Consider the following 14,570-nt stretch of genomic DNA (forward strand, 5'->3'; position numbering starts at 1 on the left):
GGGCTCCTCGGGGTAGCCACCACCTGGGCTAGGCAGAGGGTCGCCTGGGGGTCGCTCCTGCACTGGAGTTCGGTTCCTTCAGGTCCTGGGGGCTGCGGGTGAAGTGCTGGTTCCAGGCGTCGGGTTCCTTCTTACAGACAGTCGCGGTCAGGGGGAGCCTCTGGATTTCCTCTGCAGGCGTCGCTGTGGGGGCTCAGGGGGGGTCAACTCTGGCTACTCACGGGCTCGCAGTCGCCGGGAAGTCCTCCCTGTAGTGTTAGTTTTCCGCAGGTCGAGCCGAGGGCGTCGGGTGCAGAGTGGAAAGTCTCACGCTTCCGTCGAGAAACGTGTGGTCTTTAAAAGTTGCTTCTTTGTTGCAGAAAGTTGCAGTTTGTTGAACAGTGCCACTGTTCTCTGGAGCTTCTTGGTCCTTTAGATGCATGGTAGTCCTTTGAGGCTTCAGAGTTCGCTGGACCCTGTTGGCTGCGTCGCTGTTGCAGTTTTCTTCAAAGTAGGGAGACAGGCCGGTGGGGCTGGGGCCAAATCAGTTGTCGTCTCAGTCTTCACTGCAGGGCTTCAGGTCAGCAGTCCTTCTTCTTTAGGTTGCAGGAATCCATCTTCCTCGGTTCTGGGAGCTCCTAAATACTGAATTTAGGGGTGTGTTTAGGTCTGGGAGGGCAGTAGCCAATGGCTACTGTCCTTGAGGGTGGCTACACCCTCTTTGTGCCTCCTCCCTGTGGGCAGGGGGGCACATCCCTAATTCTATTGGCGGAATCCTCCTTCTACAAGATGGAGGATTTCTAAAAGTAAGAGTCACCTCAGCTCAGGACACCTTAGGGGCTGTCCTTACTGGGGGGTGACTCCTCCTTGTTTTTCTCATTATCTCCTCCAGCCTTCCTGCCAAAAGTGGGGGCAGTGGCCGGAGGGGGCGGGCATCTCCACTAGCTGGGATGCCTTGTGGCGCTGTAACATAGGGGGTGAGCCTTCGAGGCTCACCGCCAGTTGTTACAGTTCCTGCAGAGGGAGGTGAGAAGCACCTCCACCCAGTACAGGCTTTGTTCCTGGCCACAGAGTGACCTAGGCACTCTCCCCATGTGGCCAGCAACATGTCTGGTGTGTGGCAGGCTGGCAGAAACTAGTCAGCCCACACTGGAAGTCGGTTATATTTGCCTCTGGGTGTATTTTACAATAAAGTGCACACTGGCATCAGTGTGCATTTATTGTGCTGAGAAGTTTGATACCAAACTTCCCAGTTTTCAGTGTAGCCATTATGGTGCTGTGGAGTTCGTGTTTGACAGACTCCCAGACCATATACTCTTATGGCTACCCTGCACTTACAATGTCTAAGGTTTTGCTTAGACACTGTAGGGGCATAGTGCTCATGCACATATGCCCTCACCTGTGGTATAGTGCACCCTGCCTTAGGGCTCTAAGGCCTGCTAGAGGGGTGACTTATCTATGCCACAGGCAGTGTTAGGTTGGCATGGCACTCTGAGGGGAGTGCCATGTCGACTTAGTCATTTTCTCCCCACCAGCACACACAAGCTGGCAGGCAGTGTGTATGTGCTGAGTGAGGGGTCCCTGGGGTGGCAAAAGACATGCTGCAGCCCTTAGAGACCTTCCCTGGCATCAGGGCCCTTGGTACCAGGGGTACCAGTTACAAGGGACGTACCTGGGTGCCAGGGTTGTGCCAATTGTGGAGACAAAGGTACAGTTTAGGGAAAGAACACTGGTGCTGGGGCCTGGTTAGCAGGGTCCCAGCACACTTTCAAATCATAACTTAGCATCAGCAAAGGCAAAAAGTCAGGGGTTAACCATGCCAAGGAGGCATTTCCTTACAAACACTCTGAGGCTGTTGAGACTCATGGCTTCCTGCATCCTTTTAGTTAAGCATGCCAGGTGGCATATGAGGGCTCTGCAGTGGGACCTGAAGTTCCAATGACCAAAGCATCAGGGAAATCTTACCAACATGGTTCAGATCGCTGAGGGAACTGCAAAGGATCTGCAGTGGTGGTTAGTGAACTGCGATTGGGTCAAGGGCAGACTCCTCGCCCTTCCCCAACCAGATTTTACAATAGTGACAGATGCGTCACTTCTGGGATGGGGCGGCCATCTGGGAGAGGTGGAGATCAGGGGCCTCTGGTCTCCGGCGGATTCCGGATTCCTTATCTTGTTGGAGCTTCGGGTGATCCGGCTAGCATTAAAGGCATTTCTTCCTGTTGTGAAAGGGAAGGTATTGCAGGTGTTCACGGACAACACCACCGCAATGTGGTACTGCAACAAGCCGGGAGGTGTGGGCTTGTGAACCTTTTGTCAAGAGGCTCTACGTCTCTGGACATGGCTGGAACATCAGGGCATAACCCTGGTGGTTCAACACCTAGCAGGTTCTCTGAACACCAGAGCGGACGAACTCCGCTGTTGGTGCTTAGCGGATCATGAATGGTGTCTCCATTCGGAGGTGGCGCAAGGACTTTCAGCAGTGGGGAGAGTCTTAGATCTGTTCGCCTCCGAAGAGAACGCCCAATGTCAGCAGTATTGCGCGTTGGAGTAACCAAGGCGGCTATCGCTAGGCAACGCTTTGTCGGGAGTGGAGCTCAGGCCTCCTGTATGCCTTTCCACCCATACCACTTCTGCCCAGAGTTCTCAAAATCGAGAACGACCGGGCCCAAGTAATCCTAGTGGCTCCTGATTGTGCACGAAGAGAGTCTGGAGCATCAGTCCTCCAATCAGGTTGCATCTTCGGGAGGATTTTCTGTCGAAGCAGCAGGGGAAGGTTCTCCACCGAACCTGTCAACTCTGGCTTCATGCGCGGAGATTAAGCTGCAGCAGTTAATGGTTTATGACCTCACTTCCAAAGTCTGTCATGTCATTCTGGCAACCAGGCATCCCTCTACTAAGACGGTTTACACCTGCAGTTGGAAACATTATGCATTATATTGTACAGAGAGGTCTATTGATCCTCTTCTTCTCTTTCTAATATCCTTCTTTTTATTCTGTCCCTCGCCCAACAGGGTTCATCTTTAGGGACTGCCAAGGGCTATCTTTCTGCCTTCTCTGCTTTTCATCACTTGCCTGATCAACAGTCTTTAGGGCCCCTACTGTACAGAGATTTTTAAAAGGGCTTGTACATATGTTCTACCTACGCCTTTTTTATGCCCCAGTGGGACCTTAATCTAGTGCTTACTTTTCTAATGTGTGCTCCTTTTGAGTCTTTACATAATTGTTCTCTCCGGCTGCTTACTATCAAGACAACCTTCTTAGTGGCGATCACATCTGCCAGGAGAGTGCGTGAGATGCAGCCTTTATCATCAAAACTGCTGTATCTCATGATATATCCTGATAAGGTTGTCCTCAGGACTCGTGCCTGTTCCCCCACCCCCCCGTCCCCCCCCCCCCCAAGGTGGTGACCCTTTCCATCTTGACCCTGCCCACCTTCTTTGCTCCACTGCATCCCTCTAAAGAAGAGAAGCGCCTCCGTCGGCTGGACCTAAAAAGAATGTTATCATTCAACCGCACAAAAGAGGTCCAGGTGGACTACCAAGTCTTTCTGGGTTACGTTGGTGCAAAAAAGGGGCGGGCAGTCCAGAAACAAACCATTTCGCGTTGGGTTGTTCTCTGCATTAAAATTTGCTACGCTTTGGCTAAGAAGCTGCCTCCTGAGGGCTTGAGAGCTCACTCTACCAGAGGGAAAGCTGCTACCACGGCGTTAGCTTGAGGAGTGCCGGTACTAGACATCTGCCAGGCGGCAGCGTGGGCTTCCTTGCACACGTTTGCAAGTCACTACTGCCTGGATAGCCAGGCTATAAGAGAGGGGCATTTGGCTCACTCGTTCCTGCAGGACTTCCTTGTGTGAAGTATATCTTCGCAGCCCACCGCCAGGAGTTATAGCTTGGGTATCTATTGTAAGGTAAGGAATCTGCAGCTAGAAGTCTCTATCAGGTGAACAGGTTACTTACCTTCGGTAACAAATTATCTGGTAGAGACTCTATCTAGCTGCAGATTCCTTACACCCACCCAAGCCTCCCCGCTCTGAGGATATATATTGTTTTTCACATATTTACCCTTTCTCCAGGGCATTTCTTTTTGTTTAGACAATCAGAAAAAAATAATAATAGTTGGTTCTTCCATGACTCTGCGCTTCTGGCGTGGGAAGTTGTGGAAAATAACTAACGTGCGTGTGCCGCAGTGGTGCCTAAATAGAAGGCCGTGATGTCAGACGGCTCCAACAATGCTGAAGCCACGTGGAGCCAGACGACTCACACGGATCCGAACGATGCCACCCGACGGCGCGCGCAGGGTACTGCTCAACAGAAAAATTCCAGATGCCAGGGAATTCTAAGGTAAGGAATCTGCAGCTAGATAGTCTCTACCAGATAATTTGTTACCGAAGGTAAGTAACTTGTTCTTTTTTACTTGTCTAGACCTTTGGCACCGCTTGATGAATCTTCACAAAAGTTTCCAAAAACATTTGCTAGTCCCGTAAGCTGCTGCCTCAAGTTTTGGGGTGGTCCGAGGGAGGAGGGGAGGGGCACTGAGAAAAAGGGGGGGGGGGGGGTCCCAAAGCACGTTTTCCCCATCCATTTTTTCATAGGGATTTTGAACAGCTATAGTGCAAAAACTACTAGACGGAATAACTCCTGAAGGCTACTTTAGATTATCCTGCCAGCTGTCACTCAGCTTGAGTAGTCCTGTGCTCTGTTTCTCTGGCAGGATGATATTTTGGGCTGTGCCTGGGAGCTTTATTTACTCCAAAGGCCCCTCTTCCCCCCCCCCCCCCTTCTATCCCTCCCACCTCCCCCTCACCTATCTCCCCCCCCCCATCTCCCAGTCACAGGCAGATGTCAGAGGACACCTGGACAGAGACCACCTTTGTCCTCCTAGTCAGTCAGGCACCAAGTCCAGTTAGGGAGAGCTGCCCCTGCACTGGTTTCCAGTGACCGCTGAGGAAAGGCTATTCATTACTCTGGTTACATCTCTGGGCGGGCACACAGGCTCTAAACAAAGAAGAGTTTCACTGTTTAGATTTTAGCATTGGAGGCATTGTCATTGTGTGCAGTAGGGCAAACAAACATTTGGAAACGAGAGTAGGGGAACCCCTGACAACTTTTAATAACTTTGGGAGGGGCAAGAAGTCACACCCCCACCAGTAAACTGGTGTTGGGCATAAATGTGTGGCATCCCTTGTCAGCCTATGCAAACACTTTCTGGACCATTTTAAGACTAAGTTGCAGGGTAAACCCTCAACTCTTTTGAACTTGGTTTCTGTATCCGACGCGCTCTCTATCATAGTCAACCCCAAAACCCAAATTGGGCTTATGTCCCGGTCTATCATGACCACTGGACCTAGGTTGACGCTTACGTTTTTGGCACTATTTTTGTGTAGGTGACAACACCTCTCTCCGGAGAGACATTAAAAATTAATTTGTCTGGTTCTCCTTAATGGACTTTTGTTGTTTTGGTTATCACTCTATTTTTTATTATTTACTCTTGTTCAGTTTGGGATTTTTATTATGCTGTGGCTTCATTACTGTTTTTGCACTGCACAAATCCTTTACACATTGCCCTAAGTTAAGCATGTCTGGTCTGTGCCATAGACCTTGAGGGTTCACCCTGACATGGATTGTGTTTATTCCTAATAGTGGGTAACAGCCTATTTCCCCTTCCCTCCCCCACACCCAGTGATAACACAATTTCTTACAATTGTGGAAAAAAAGCTGTGGCAGTTAATTGCTGACATTTTTGTTTTTGGAGATTAATAATGTTGACCATCCTATCACAAAAAAATTGCAAATAGGTGTAGCTGTTAAAATTAGTTAACTTACCACTGTTGAATTTATAAACATCTACTATTCTTCAGATGTTCATGATTTCCTTTCAGATTTACTCTTTTTTTTGTCGTCTTGTTTCATACAGACCGTTCCAAAACCTATAGCCCTGGAGCCCTGTTTTGGTAACAGAGCTGCTGTCCTCTCAATATTTGTTCGGTTGCCACGTGGAGTAGGAGGTATTCCACCACCTGGGCAGTCTGGTAAGAATTGTTCTTTTTATTTATTTATTTTTTAAACCTACATACAAATGTGGACATATGTCTAGGAATGTTTTCTCATTTGTGGCTTGGTACCGTACATCCAAGGGCTTCAAAAAACACACCAGAGGCAATTTAGCTCTTGAAAACTTGTTTTGTTGGAAAGATATGTTTTACAAGGAAATACCTTTCTGAAACGCACTCTGAGGAACTTGATGCTTTTGGAGGGGTCTCAAAGTAGAGTTTTTCTGTTACAAACCATTGCATATAAGTCAGCAGTGAAATGTTATGGGTTACTAAAGAATGGATTGAAGCAAGCAGTAAATCTACAATGACAAAACGTAGAAGCTTCTTCTGAAAGCCTGAATACAGTAATGGCTTGGCGGGGTTGATGTTCTGAGCCACGTTGCTGCTAATACTTTCCAAGCCAGTCATCTGATGAATACTTCTAACGGATTCCTCACCTTTTGATTTTTTTTTTAATGTTGATGCCAAACTGTTTTAAAAAATCATGGATTCTAGATGCTAGGCCTCCTTGGTTGGGTTCCTAACCTAGCAATGCAAGGACTTAGTTTATTGCACCATCACTGAGAAAGAAAGTCAATTTTAACTACAGCCACACACACAACCCACTGCACATTCCTGCGAAGGTGGTGTTTTCTGTGTCACTGTTCGTCCCATATATGGTTCAGGGACACAAATTGAGTATTAATTTAAACTAAATTTTATTCTTGGAATCTCACACTCAAACCCAGCACTAAGAATGATGCTTTTTATGTTAGAGATTATAATGTCAGTCTAATACTGCATACAGAGTATATTTAAAACAGCACTAATGCATGTGGTAGCAGCAAGAATACAATGAACTGTTCTAACATGTAGAATGTTCCTAACATTCTATCACCTTAACACTACCTCTGAGTGCTACACTACAAGAGCATGGAATAGCTAGCTTGCCTGTACAGTTTCTTCGGGTTCTGTGCACTGCATATTTGTTCTCAGCAGATTAGCTGTGTTTTTCAGACTTAAAGTAGGAAGCGAGCGTGCCCCCTTACGCAAATACACTTGTTGCAGGGCTCAGCTTCTCTCCTCACCGGATTGACTCTTGGCCTAAGAGTGGCTGTTCCAGCATTCTAGCAGGACCTCCCGTGATAAGCTGATACAAAGGCTCCTTCTCCTCAGTGCTCAGTTCCAGGGATTTATATTGGATATTTACCACTAACTTTAAGCCTGCATTGCAGAATCATGTGGGGATTTTCCAAAATTCGAGCCTCACTTGGTCTCAAACAGCAGAATGAAAATACGTCAACTCGGACTATGTTAACCTTCCATATCTATTGTTAATGCTTGAGATGTTGACATTGAGGAGTTTATATCAGACTTGTCACCTGGTGTAATAACAAATAATTGTTTAGATGAAAATGATACTTTCACAAGTTCTGCGAAAGATAACATGCTGATTGTGGATGTAGGAAGTTGGCTCTGTATATACTATTTCAAAGTAAGAAATAGTGTGCACAGAGTCCAAGGGTTCCCCCTAGAGGTAAGATAGTGGCAAAAGTAGATACTTCTAATGCTCTATTTTGTGGTAGTGTGGTCGAGCAGTAGGCTTATCAGAGGGTAGTGTTAAGCATTTGTTGTACACACACAGGCAATAAATGAGGAACACACACTCAGACTTACTCCAGGCCAATAGGTTTTTATATTGAAAAATATATTTTCTTAGTTTATTTTATGAAACCACAGGTTCAAGATTTACAGTTAATACTTTAAATGTAAGGTACTTCACTTAGATACTTTAAGAACTTTGAATGAAAACAATATCGTGTACAGTCTTTGTAAAAATGGCAATAAGCTATTTTCAAAGTGCAAAAATCAACAGTTCCTGGGGGAGGTAAGTAAATGTTAGATTAGGAGGTAGGTAAAACACTTACAAGTCTCCGTCCTGGGGCATAGGCAGCCCACCGTTGGGGTTTCAAGACAACCCCAAAGTTACCACACCAGCAGCTCAGGGCCGGTCAGGTGCAGAGGCCAAAGAGGTGCCCAGAACACATAGGTGCCTATGGAGAACAGGGGTGCTCCGGTTCCAGTCTGCCAGCAGGTAAGCACCTGTGTCTTCGGGGGGCAGACCAGGGGGGTTTTATAGAGCACTGCGGGGGACACAAGTAGGCACACAAAACACACCCTCAGCAGCACAGGGGCGGCCGGGTGCAGTGTGCAAAGCAGGCGTCTGGTTTCAGGTAGGAAACGGTGGAGGGACCCGGGGGTCACTCTAGTGGTGCAGACAGGCACAGGGGGGGCTTCTCGGGACAGCCACCACCTGGGCTAGGCAGAGGGTCGCCTGAGGGTCACTCCTGCGTTGAAGTTCGGTTCCTTCAGGTCCTGGGGGCTGCGGGTGCAGTGTTGGTTCCAGGCGTCGGGTCCCTTGTTACAGGCAGTCGCGGTCAGGGGGAGCCTCTGGATTCTCTCTGCAGGCGTCGCTGTGGGGGCTAAAGGGGTCGTCTCTGGTTACTCACTGGCTCGCAGTTGCCGGGGAGTCCTCTCTGAGGTGTTGGTTTTCTGCAGGTTGAGCCGGGGGCGTCGAGTGCAGAGTCTCACGCTTCCGGCGGGAAACGTGAAGTCCTTGGAAGTTGCTTCTTTGTTGCAAAGAAGTAGCTGGTTTTGAACAGGGCCCCTGTTCACGGTAGTTTCTTGGTTCTGTAGTCCAGGGCAGTCCTCTGAGGCTTCAGAGGTCGCTGGTCCCTGTCAGATGCGTCGCTGGAGCAGGTTTTCGAAGTTGGAGACAGGCCGGTAGGGCTGGGGCCAAATCAGTTGTCGTCTTCCTCCTTCTCTGCAGGCTTGTAGGTCAGCAGTCCATCTTGTTTCTTCAGGTTGCAGGAATCTGATTTTCTGGGATCTGGAGAGCCCCTAAATACTGAATTTAGGGGTGTTTAGGTCTGGGAGGGCAGTAGCCAATGGCTACTGTCCTTGAGGGTAGCTACACCCTCTTTGTGCCTCCTCCCTGTGGGGAGGGGGGCACATCCCTAATCATATTGGGGGAATCCTCCAAACTCAAGATGGAGGATTTCTCAAGGCAGGGGTCACCTCAGCTCAGGACACCTTAGGGGCTATCCTGAATGGTGGGTGACTCCTTGTTTTTCTCATTATCTCCTCCAGCCTTGCTGCCAAAAGTGGGGGCAGTGGTCGAAGGGCTGGGCATCTCCACTAGCTGGGATGCCCTGGGGTGCTGTAACAAAAGGGGTGAGCCTTTGAGGCTCACCGCCAGGTGTTACAGTTCCTGCAGGGGGAGGTGAGAAGCACCTCCACCCAGTACAGGCTTTGTTCCTGGCCACAGAGTGACAAAGGCACTCTCCCCATCTGGCCAGCAACTTGTCTGGTTTGTGGCAGCCTATGTGTTTTGGGCACCTCATTGACCTCTGCACCTGACCGGCCTTGAGCTGCTGGTGTGGTAACTTTGTGGTTGCCTTGAACCCCCAACGGTGGGCTGCTTATGCCCAGGAACTGAGACTTGTAAGTGTTTTACTTACCTGACAAACTATCCAATACTTACCTCCCCCAGGAACTGTTGATTTTTGCACGGTGTCCACTTTTAAAATAGTGTATTGCCATTTTAACAAAGACTGTATATGATATTGCTTTTATTCAAAGTTCTTAACTTACCCGTGTGATGTACCTTGCATTTTATGTGTTTACTTCAAATCTTGAACCTGTGGTTCTTAAAATAAACTAAGAAAACATATTTTTCTATATAAAAACCTATTGGCCTGGAGTAAGTCTTTGAGTGTGTGTTCCTCATTTATTGCCTGTGTCCAACAAATGCTTAACACTAGCCTACTGCTCAACCACACTACCACAAAATAGAGCATTAGAATTATCTAATTTTGCCACCATCTTACCTCTAAGGGGATCCCTTGGACTCTGTGCACACTATTTCTTAATTGAAATAGTATATACAGAACCAACTTCCTACACCCTCGCTGCCCAACAGCGAGCTGACTGCAGGCAAGTCCTACAACAGTTTGCTGGGCTCGTCTCTTTGACCCCTGGCCAGACTCACCTGTGTACCCATGATGTGGACACAGGAGACAGTTTACCTGTCAAAACTAGGGACTTCAGGTCCCACTACAGAACCCACATTTGCCATCAGGCCTGTCTCACCAGCAGGATTCAGGAAGCCATGAGTCCTAACATCCTCAGAGTTAGTCTCACCGAAATCCAGGATCGAGGCTGAAACATCAGTAACCAAGCCCGAATATCCTGGACTTGCTGCTTTGAAGGATAAGCCCAAAAGTGCAACATGTCCAGAACAGAAAAGATGAAAGGGAGCTTCTGAGAGGGAGTCAGAGGTGACTTTGGCATGTTTATAGTTAACCCCAATGAGTGCAGGAGTTTTGCAGTAGTCTAGAGGTAGGAGATGACAGCCTGTGATGAGCTCACCTTCAACAGTCAGTCATGAAGATAGGGGAAGACCGACGCACCTGATCTCCGTAAATGAGCCGCAACCACCACCATCACTTTGGTGAACACCCGAGGGGTTCTGGTAAGGCCAAAGGGAAGCATGTTGAACTGATAGTGCTCGTGGCCTAACATGAACAGCAAGTAATGTCTGTGGGCAGACAGGACGAGGTTGTAGAAATAAGCATCCTGTGTGTCCAACGCTACCATCCAGTTTCCTTGGTCCAGGGCAGACAAAACCTGAGCCAATGTAGGCATCTTGAATTTCTCCTTCTTGAGGAAAAGATTGAGGGCTCGTAGGTGTAGAATAGGACGAAGACCCTTATCCTTCTTGGGAACCTGAAAGTAGCAGGAATAACAACCAAAGACTATTTCTGGCACTGGAACCATCTCTATGGTTCCCTTGGCCAAGAGAGATGCAAATTCTGTGCGGAAAAGGGACAGATGATCCTCCGTCATCTGGTCATGAGATGATGGGAGGGGCAGTATCGAAGGGGAGGGAGTACCCCTTTGGATGATTTACAGAAGCCACCTGTCAGAGGTAATAGACTGCCAGTGGAGCAGAAAATGGTGAATCCTGCTGCCAACTGGGTACGCATGATGGTAGAGGGTCAGACTGAGGTTTTAGAGGCTGCTGTGTGGGTGGGTGGGTGTAGGTGGTGGGGGACGGGGTAATTCACTGACCAAACTGTTGACCATCTGACCCATGAGGTTGGTGGGTCCCATTACTTTGTCCACGCTGAAGATGGACAGCATGCGTGGCTTGGTGGCTGGACAGGAACTGGCATGGTTGGAAGCCCCTTCCATAGTCACAACAAAAGGAGTGAAAGGCAGATTATTTTTTTGGGGGGGGAGGTGGGGGGGGGGGTGTTGGGGTTGAATGGTGCTGCGAGGTCCTTGACCCGCTAGAGTGCAGAATCTGCCTTATCTCCACAGAGAAAGGTGCCATTGAAGGGCATATCCATAAGTTAAGGTAAGGCACCCCCCAAAAAGCCAGATATTTTCAGTGAGCCTCAAGGCCACTGATGTTGAAACCACTACACCTAGCAAGTTATTTGTGTCCAGTATGCAACAAATTGTGAATTTTGCTGCACCTCTCCGGTTGGCAACAACCTGAGAGTGTACATCCCAGGCCTCCTCCGAGACCTTTGACAGTACTTCTGCAACCGTGGCCCACAGAATGTGGTAATAACGGTCCAAAAGGCATACAGTGTTCATTGACTGCAATGCCATGCTGGCGGAAGAAAACATCTTCTTCCCCAATTAGTCCAGACTCTTGGGTCCCTACCCAGGGGAGAGGTAGGGGATGCACCGTAGGAAAGTGAGACTTAGACCACCAAGCTCTCAGGGATGGGGTGTTGCATGAGGAAGGCTGGGTTCCCAGGTGCGGGTCGATGGTGGCATGCAATCGTCCTATTCACAGGAGCCCCTGTGCTGGTTTTGGACCAGGTACCCAAAATGGCGTCCGTGAGGACATCCGTGAAAGGGAGCAGGGGTTTGGATGCGGAAGCTCCGGGTGCAGCACTTCTGTCAAGAGATTAGTCTTGACTGCGACCGAGGGAAGCTGAAGGTCAAGGACCTCAGCTACCCTCCTCACCACCACTGCATAAGAGGTTCCCTCCTCCCTAGTCATGATAGGGAGATAAGCATACCAGTAGCTGGAGATGTGTCCAGTCCACTGGTTTCTGGCAAGTCCTCATGTCAGTCCATTTCCTCTTCATAAGGCTTGTAGGAAGCTGCCTTTGTATATACTATATCAAAATGAGATAGTGTGGACAGAGCCCAGGGGTTCCCCAGAGGCTTAACAGAGGCTAAAGTAGATAATACTAATGCTCTCTTTTGTGGTAGTGTGGTCGAGCAGTTAGGCTTGTCAGAGGGTAGTGCCAAGCATCTGTAGTACACACACAGACAATACAGGAAGCACACACTCATTGACTTAACTCCAGACCAATTGTTTTTATACAGCAAAAATATATTTTGTTAATTTATTTCTAGAACCACAAGATGCAAGTTGCAGGAAAGTACATAAATACATTTTTCATATATCTAGCAATACCACTTGGATTGGAATTTGTAAGTTGTACTTTTTTAGTTTTTGACTAAATGGCAATCTGTTTTAAAAGTTGACACTGCAATTTTCAGAACAGTTCCTGGGGGGAGGACAAGTTATTATGTTTTACAGGTAGGTGCAACACTTACAGTTCCAGTTTCTGGGTATTAGGAAGTCCTGGTTGGGGTTCAAGTTAACCCAAACATCTACCACCAGCAACACAGGGCCGGCCGGGTGCAGGGGTCAACGATGAGGCAAGTTTAACATGGGCTCCTATGGAGACTGGAGGCACTCAGAATCAGGTAAGTACCTGCGTCTTTGGAGGGCAGACCTGGGGGGTTTAGAGGAGCACCAGTGGGATGGGGGGGTTCACAGGTCAGCACCAAACACACACCCTCAGTGGAGCAGGGGCGGCTGGGTCCAGGGTGCAAACAGTCAGGCTCCCAATGCTTTCCTATGAGGGGACACCTGGGGGTCACTTAGAGGCTGCAGACTGGGTCCAGGGGGTCCGATCTGGAAAACCATAGGCTGGACAAGTAGGGGGGCCGCCTGCTGAACATTGCTGCACTGGAGGTCGGTTCCCCAAGGCCAGGGGGCTGCGGGTGCAGTGTACCTTTTGGCATCGAGTATTTTTGTCCAGTACTGCAGCGGTCAGGGAGGTCCTCTGAATTCACACTGCAGGCGTTGTCATAGGGGACAGGAGAGGTCAACCCAGGGTTGGCACTTGCTTAGAAGCGCCTGGGGATCCTCTAGACGGTTGGGCCACCAGGACACGGGCTGTGGGCGTCTAGTGCAGAGTGGTCAGGACTCGCGGATCCAGGTAGGCTCTGGAGTCCTTGAATGGTGTTTCTTCTTCGATAGGGCTGCTGCCCACAGGAGTTCTTGGTCCTTTGTGGTGCAGGCAGTCCTCTGGAAGCTTGTCAGAGGTCGCTGGAACCACAGGAAGCATCGCTTTTTTTTGCAGGGGACAGGCTGGTAGGGCTGAGGCCAAGTCAGTTTTCGTCTTCCTGTTTCTCTGCTGGGGTTTCAGCTTAGCAGTCCTTCTTTCTTCTTGTGAGGTCGCCGGGATTGGATTCAGGGGAGCAATTCAATCCTGTATTTTGGGGCATTACAGGGGTCAGAGGGCAGTGGCCAATGGCTTCTGTCCCTGGGTGTCGCTATACCCTTCTTGTGTCCAATCTATTTGGGGATGGGGACATAAACCTAACCCTATTGGCCCCTTCCTCCAAACTAAGATGGAGGATTCTGCTGAGAGGGGGGTCATCTCAGCTCTGGACACCTTAGGGGTGTTCACTCCTTCTTGCTTTCCCTAATTTCCCTGCCGGACTTGCCGGCAAAAGTGGGGCTTTGTGCAGGGGGCGGGCAACTCCAGTAGATGGAGCGCACTGGGGCACTGTAACAAGAAGTCTGAGCCTTTGAGGCTCACCGCCAAGTGTTACAGTTCCTGCAGGGGGCAGAGTGAAGCACCTCCGCCCAGGATAGGCTTTGTTTCTGGCCACCAAGAGCACAAAGGCTCTCACCCCATGTGGTCAAACTTGTCTGAATGTGGCAGGCTGGCACAGACTGGTTAGTCCTGCACTAGCAGTTTGGCTAACAGGCAGGGGGCATCTCTAAAATGCCCTCTAGGTGCCCTTTTCCAATATATCCCCCCAGTGGCATCAGTGTGGGCTTGTTGTGCTGAGAAGTTTGATACCAGTATTCAGTGAAGCCATTATGGAGCTGTGGCGTTCGTAATGACAAACTTCCAGACCAAATACTCAATATGGCCACACTGCACTTACAATGTCTAAGAATGGACTTCGACACTGTAGAGGGATATTGCTCATGCAGCTATGCTCTCACCTGTGGTATAGTGTACCCTGCCTTAGGGCTGTAAGGCCTGCTAGAGAGGTGACTTACCTATGACACAGGCAGTGGTTTGCGGGCATAGCACCCTGAGAGAGGTGCCATGTCGACTTTGCCTTTTTCTCCCCAACAACACTCACAAGCTGCAAAGGCAGTGTGCATGTGCTTGGTGAGGGGTCCCCAGAGTGGCATAATACATGCTGCATACCTTGGGGA

The 14,570-nt window shown here is 49.2% G+C and overlaps 1 protein-coding gene across 2 annotated transcripts in view; it reads left to right on the forward strand.

Annotated features, from left to right (window-relative positions):
• ATRN (attractin) overlaps window positions 1–14,570 on the forward strand; it is a 670,776-nt gene that overhangs the window by 627,777 nt on the left and 28,429 nt on the right. For both annotated transcript variants that reach the window (XM_069205063.1, XM_069205055.1), the window contains exon 28: window positions 5,893–6,007. In XM_069205063.1, coding sequence (XP_069061164.1) covers window positions 5,893–6,007 — 115 coding nt within the window. The remainder of the gene's footprint in view (window positions 1–5,892; window positions 6,008–14,570) is intronic.

Source organism: Pleurodeles waltl, chromosome 1_2, assembly GCF_031143425.1.
Source record: "Pleurodeles waltl isolate 20211129_DDA chromosome 1_2, aPleWal1.hap1.20221129, whole genome shotgun sequence".
Taxonomy (NCBI): Eukaryota; Metazoa; Chordata; class Amphibia; order Caudata; family Salamandridae; genus Pleurodeles; species Pleurodeles waltl.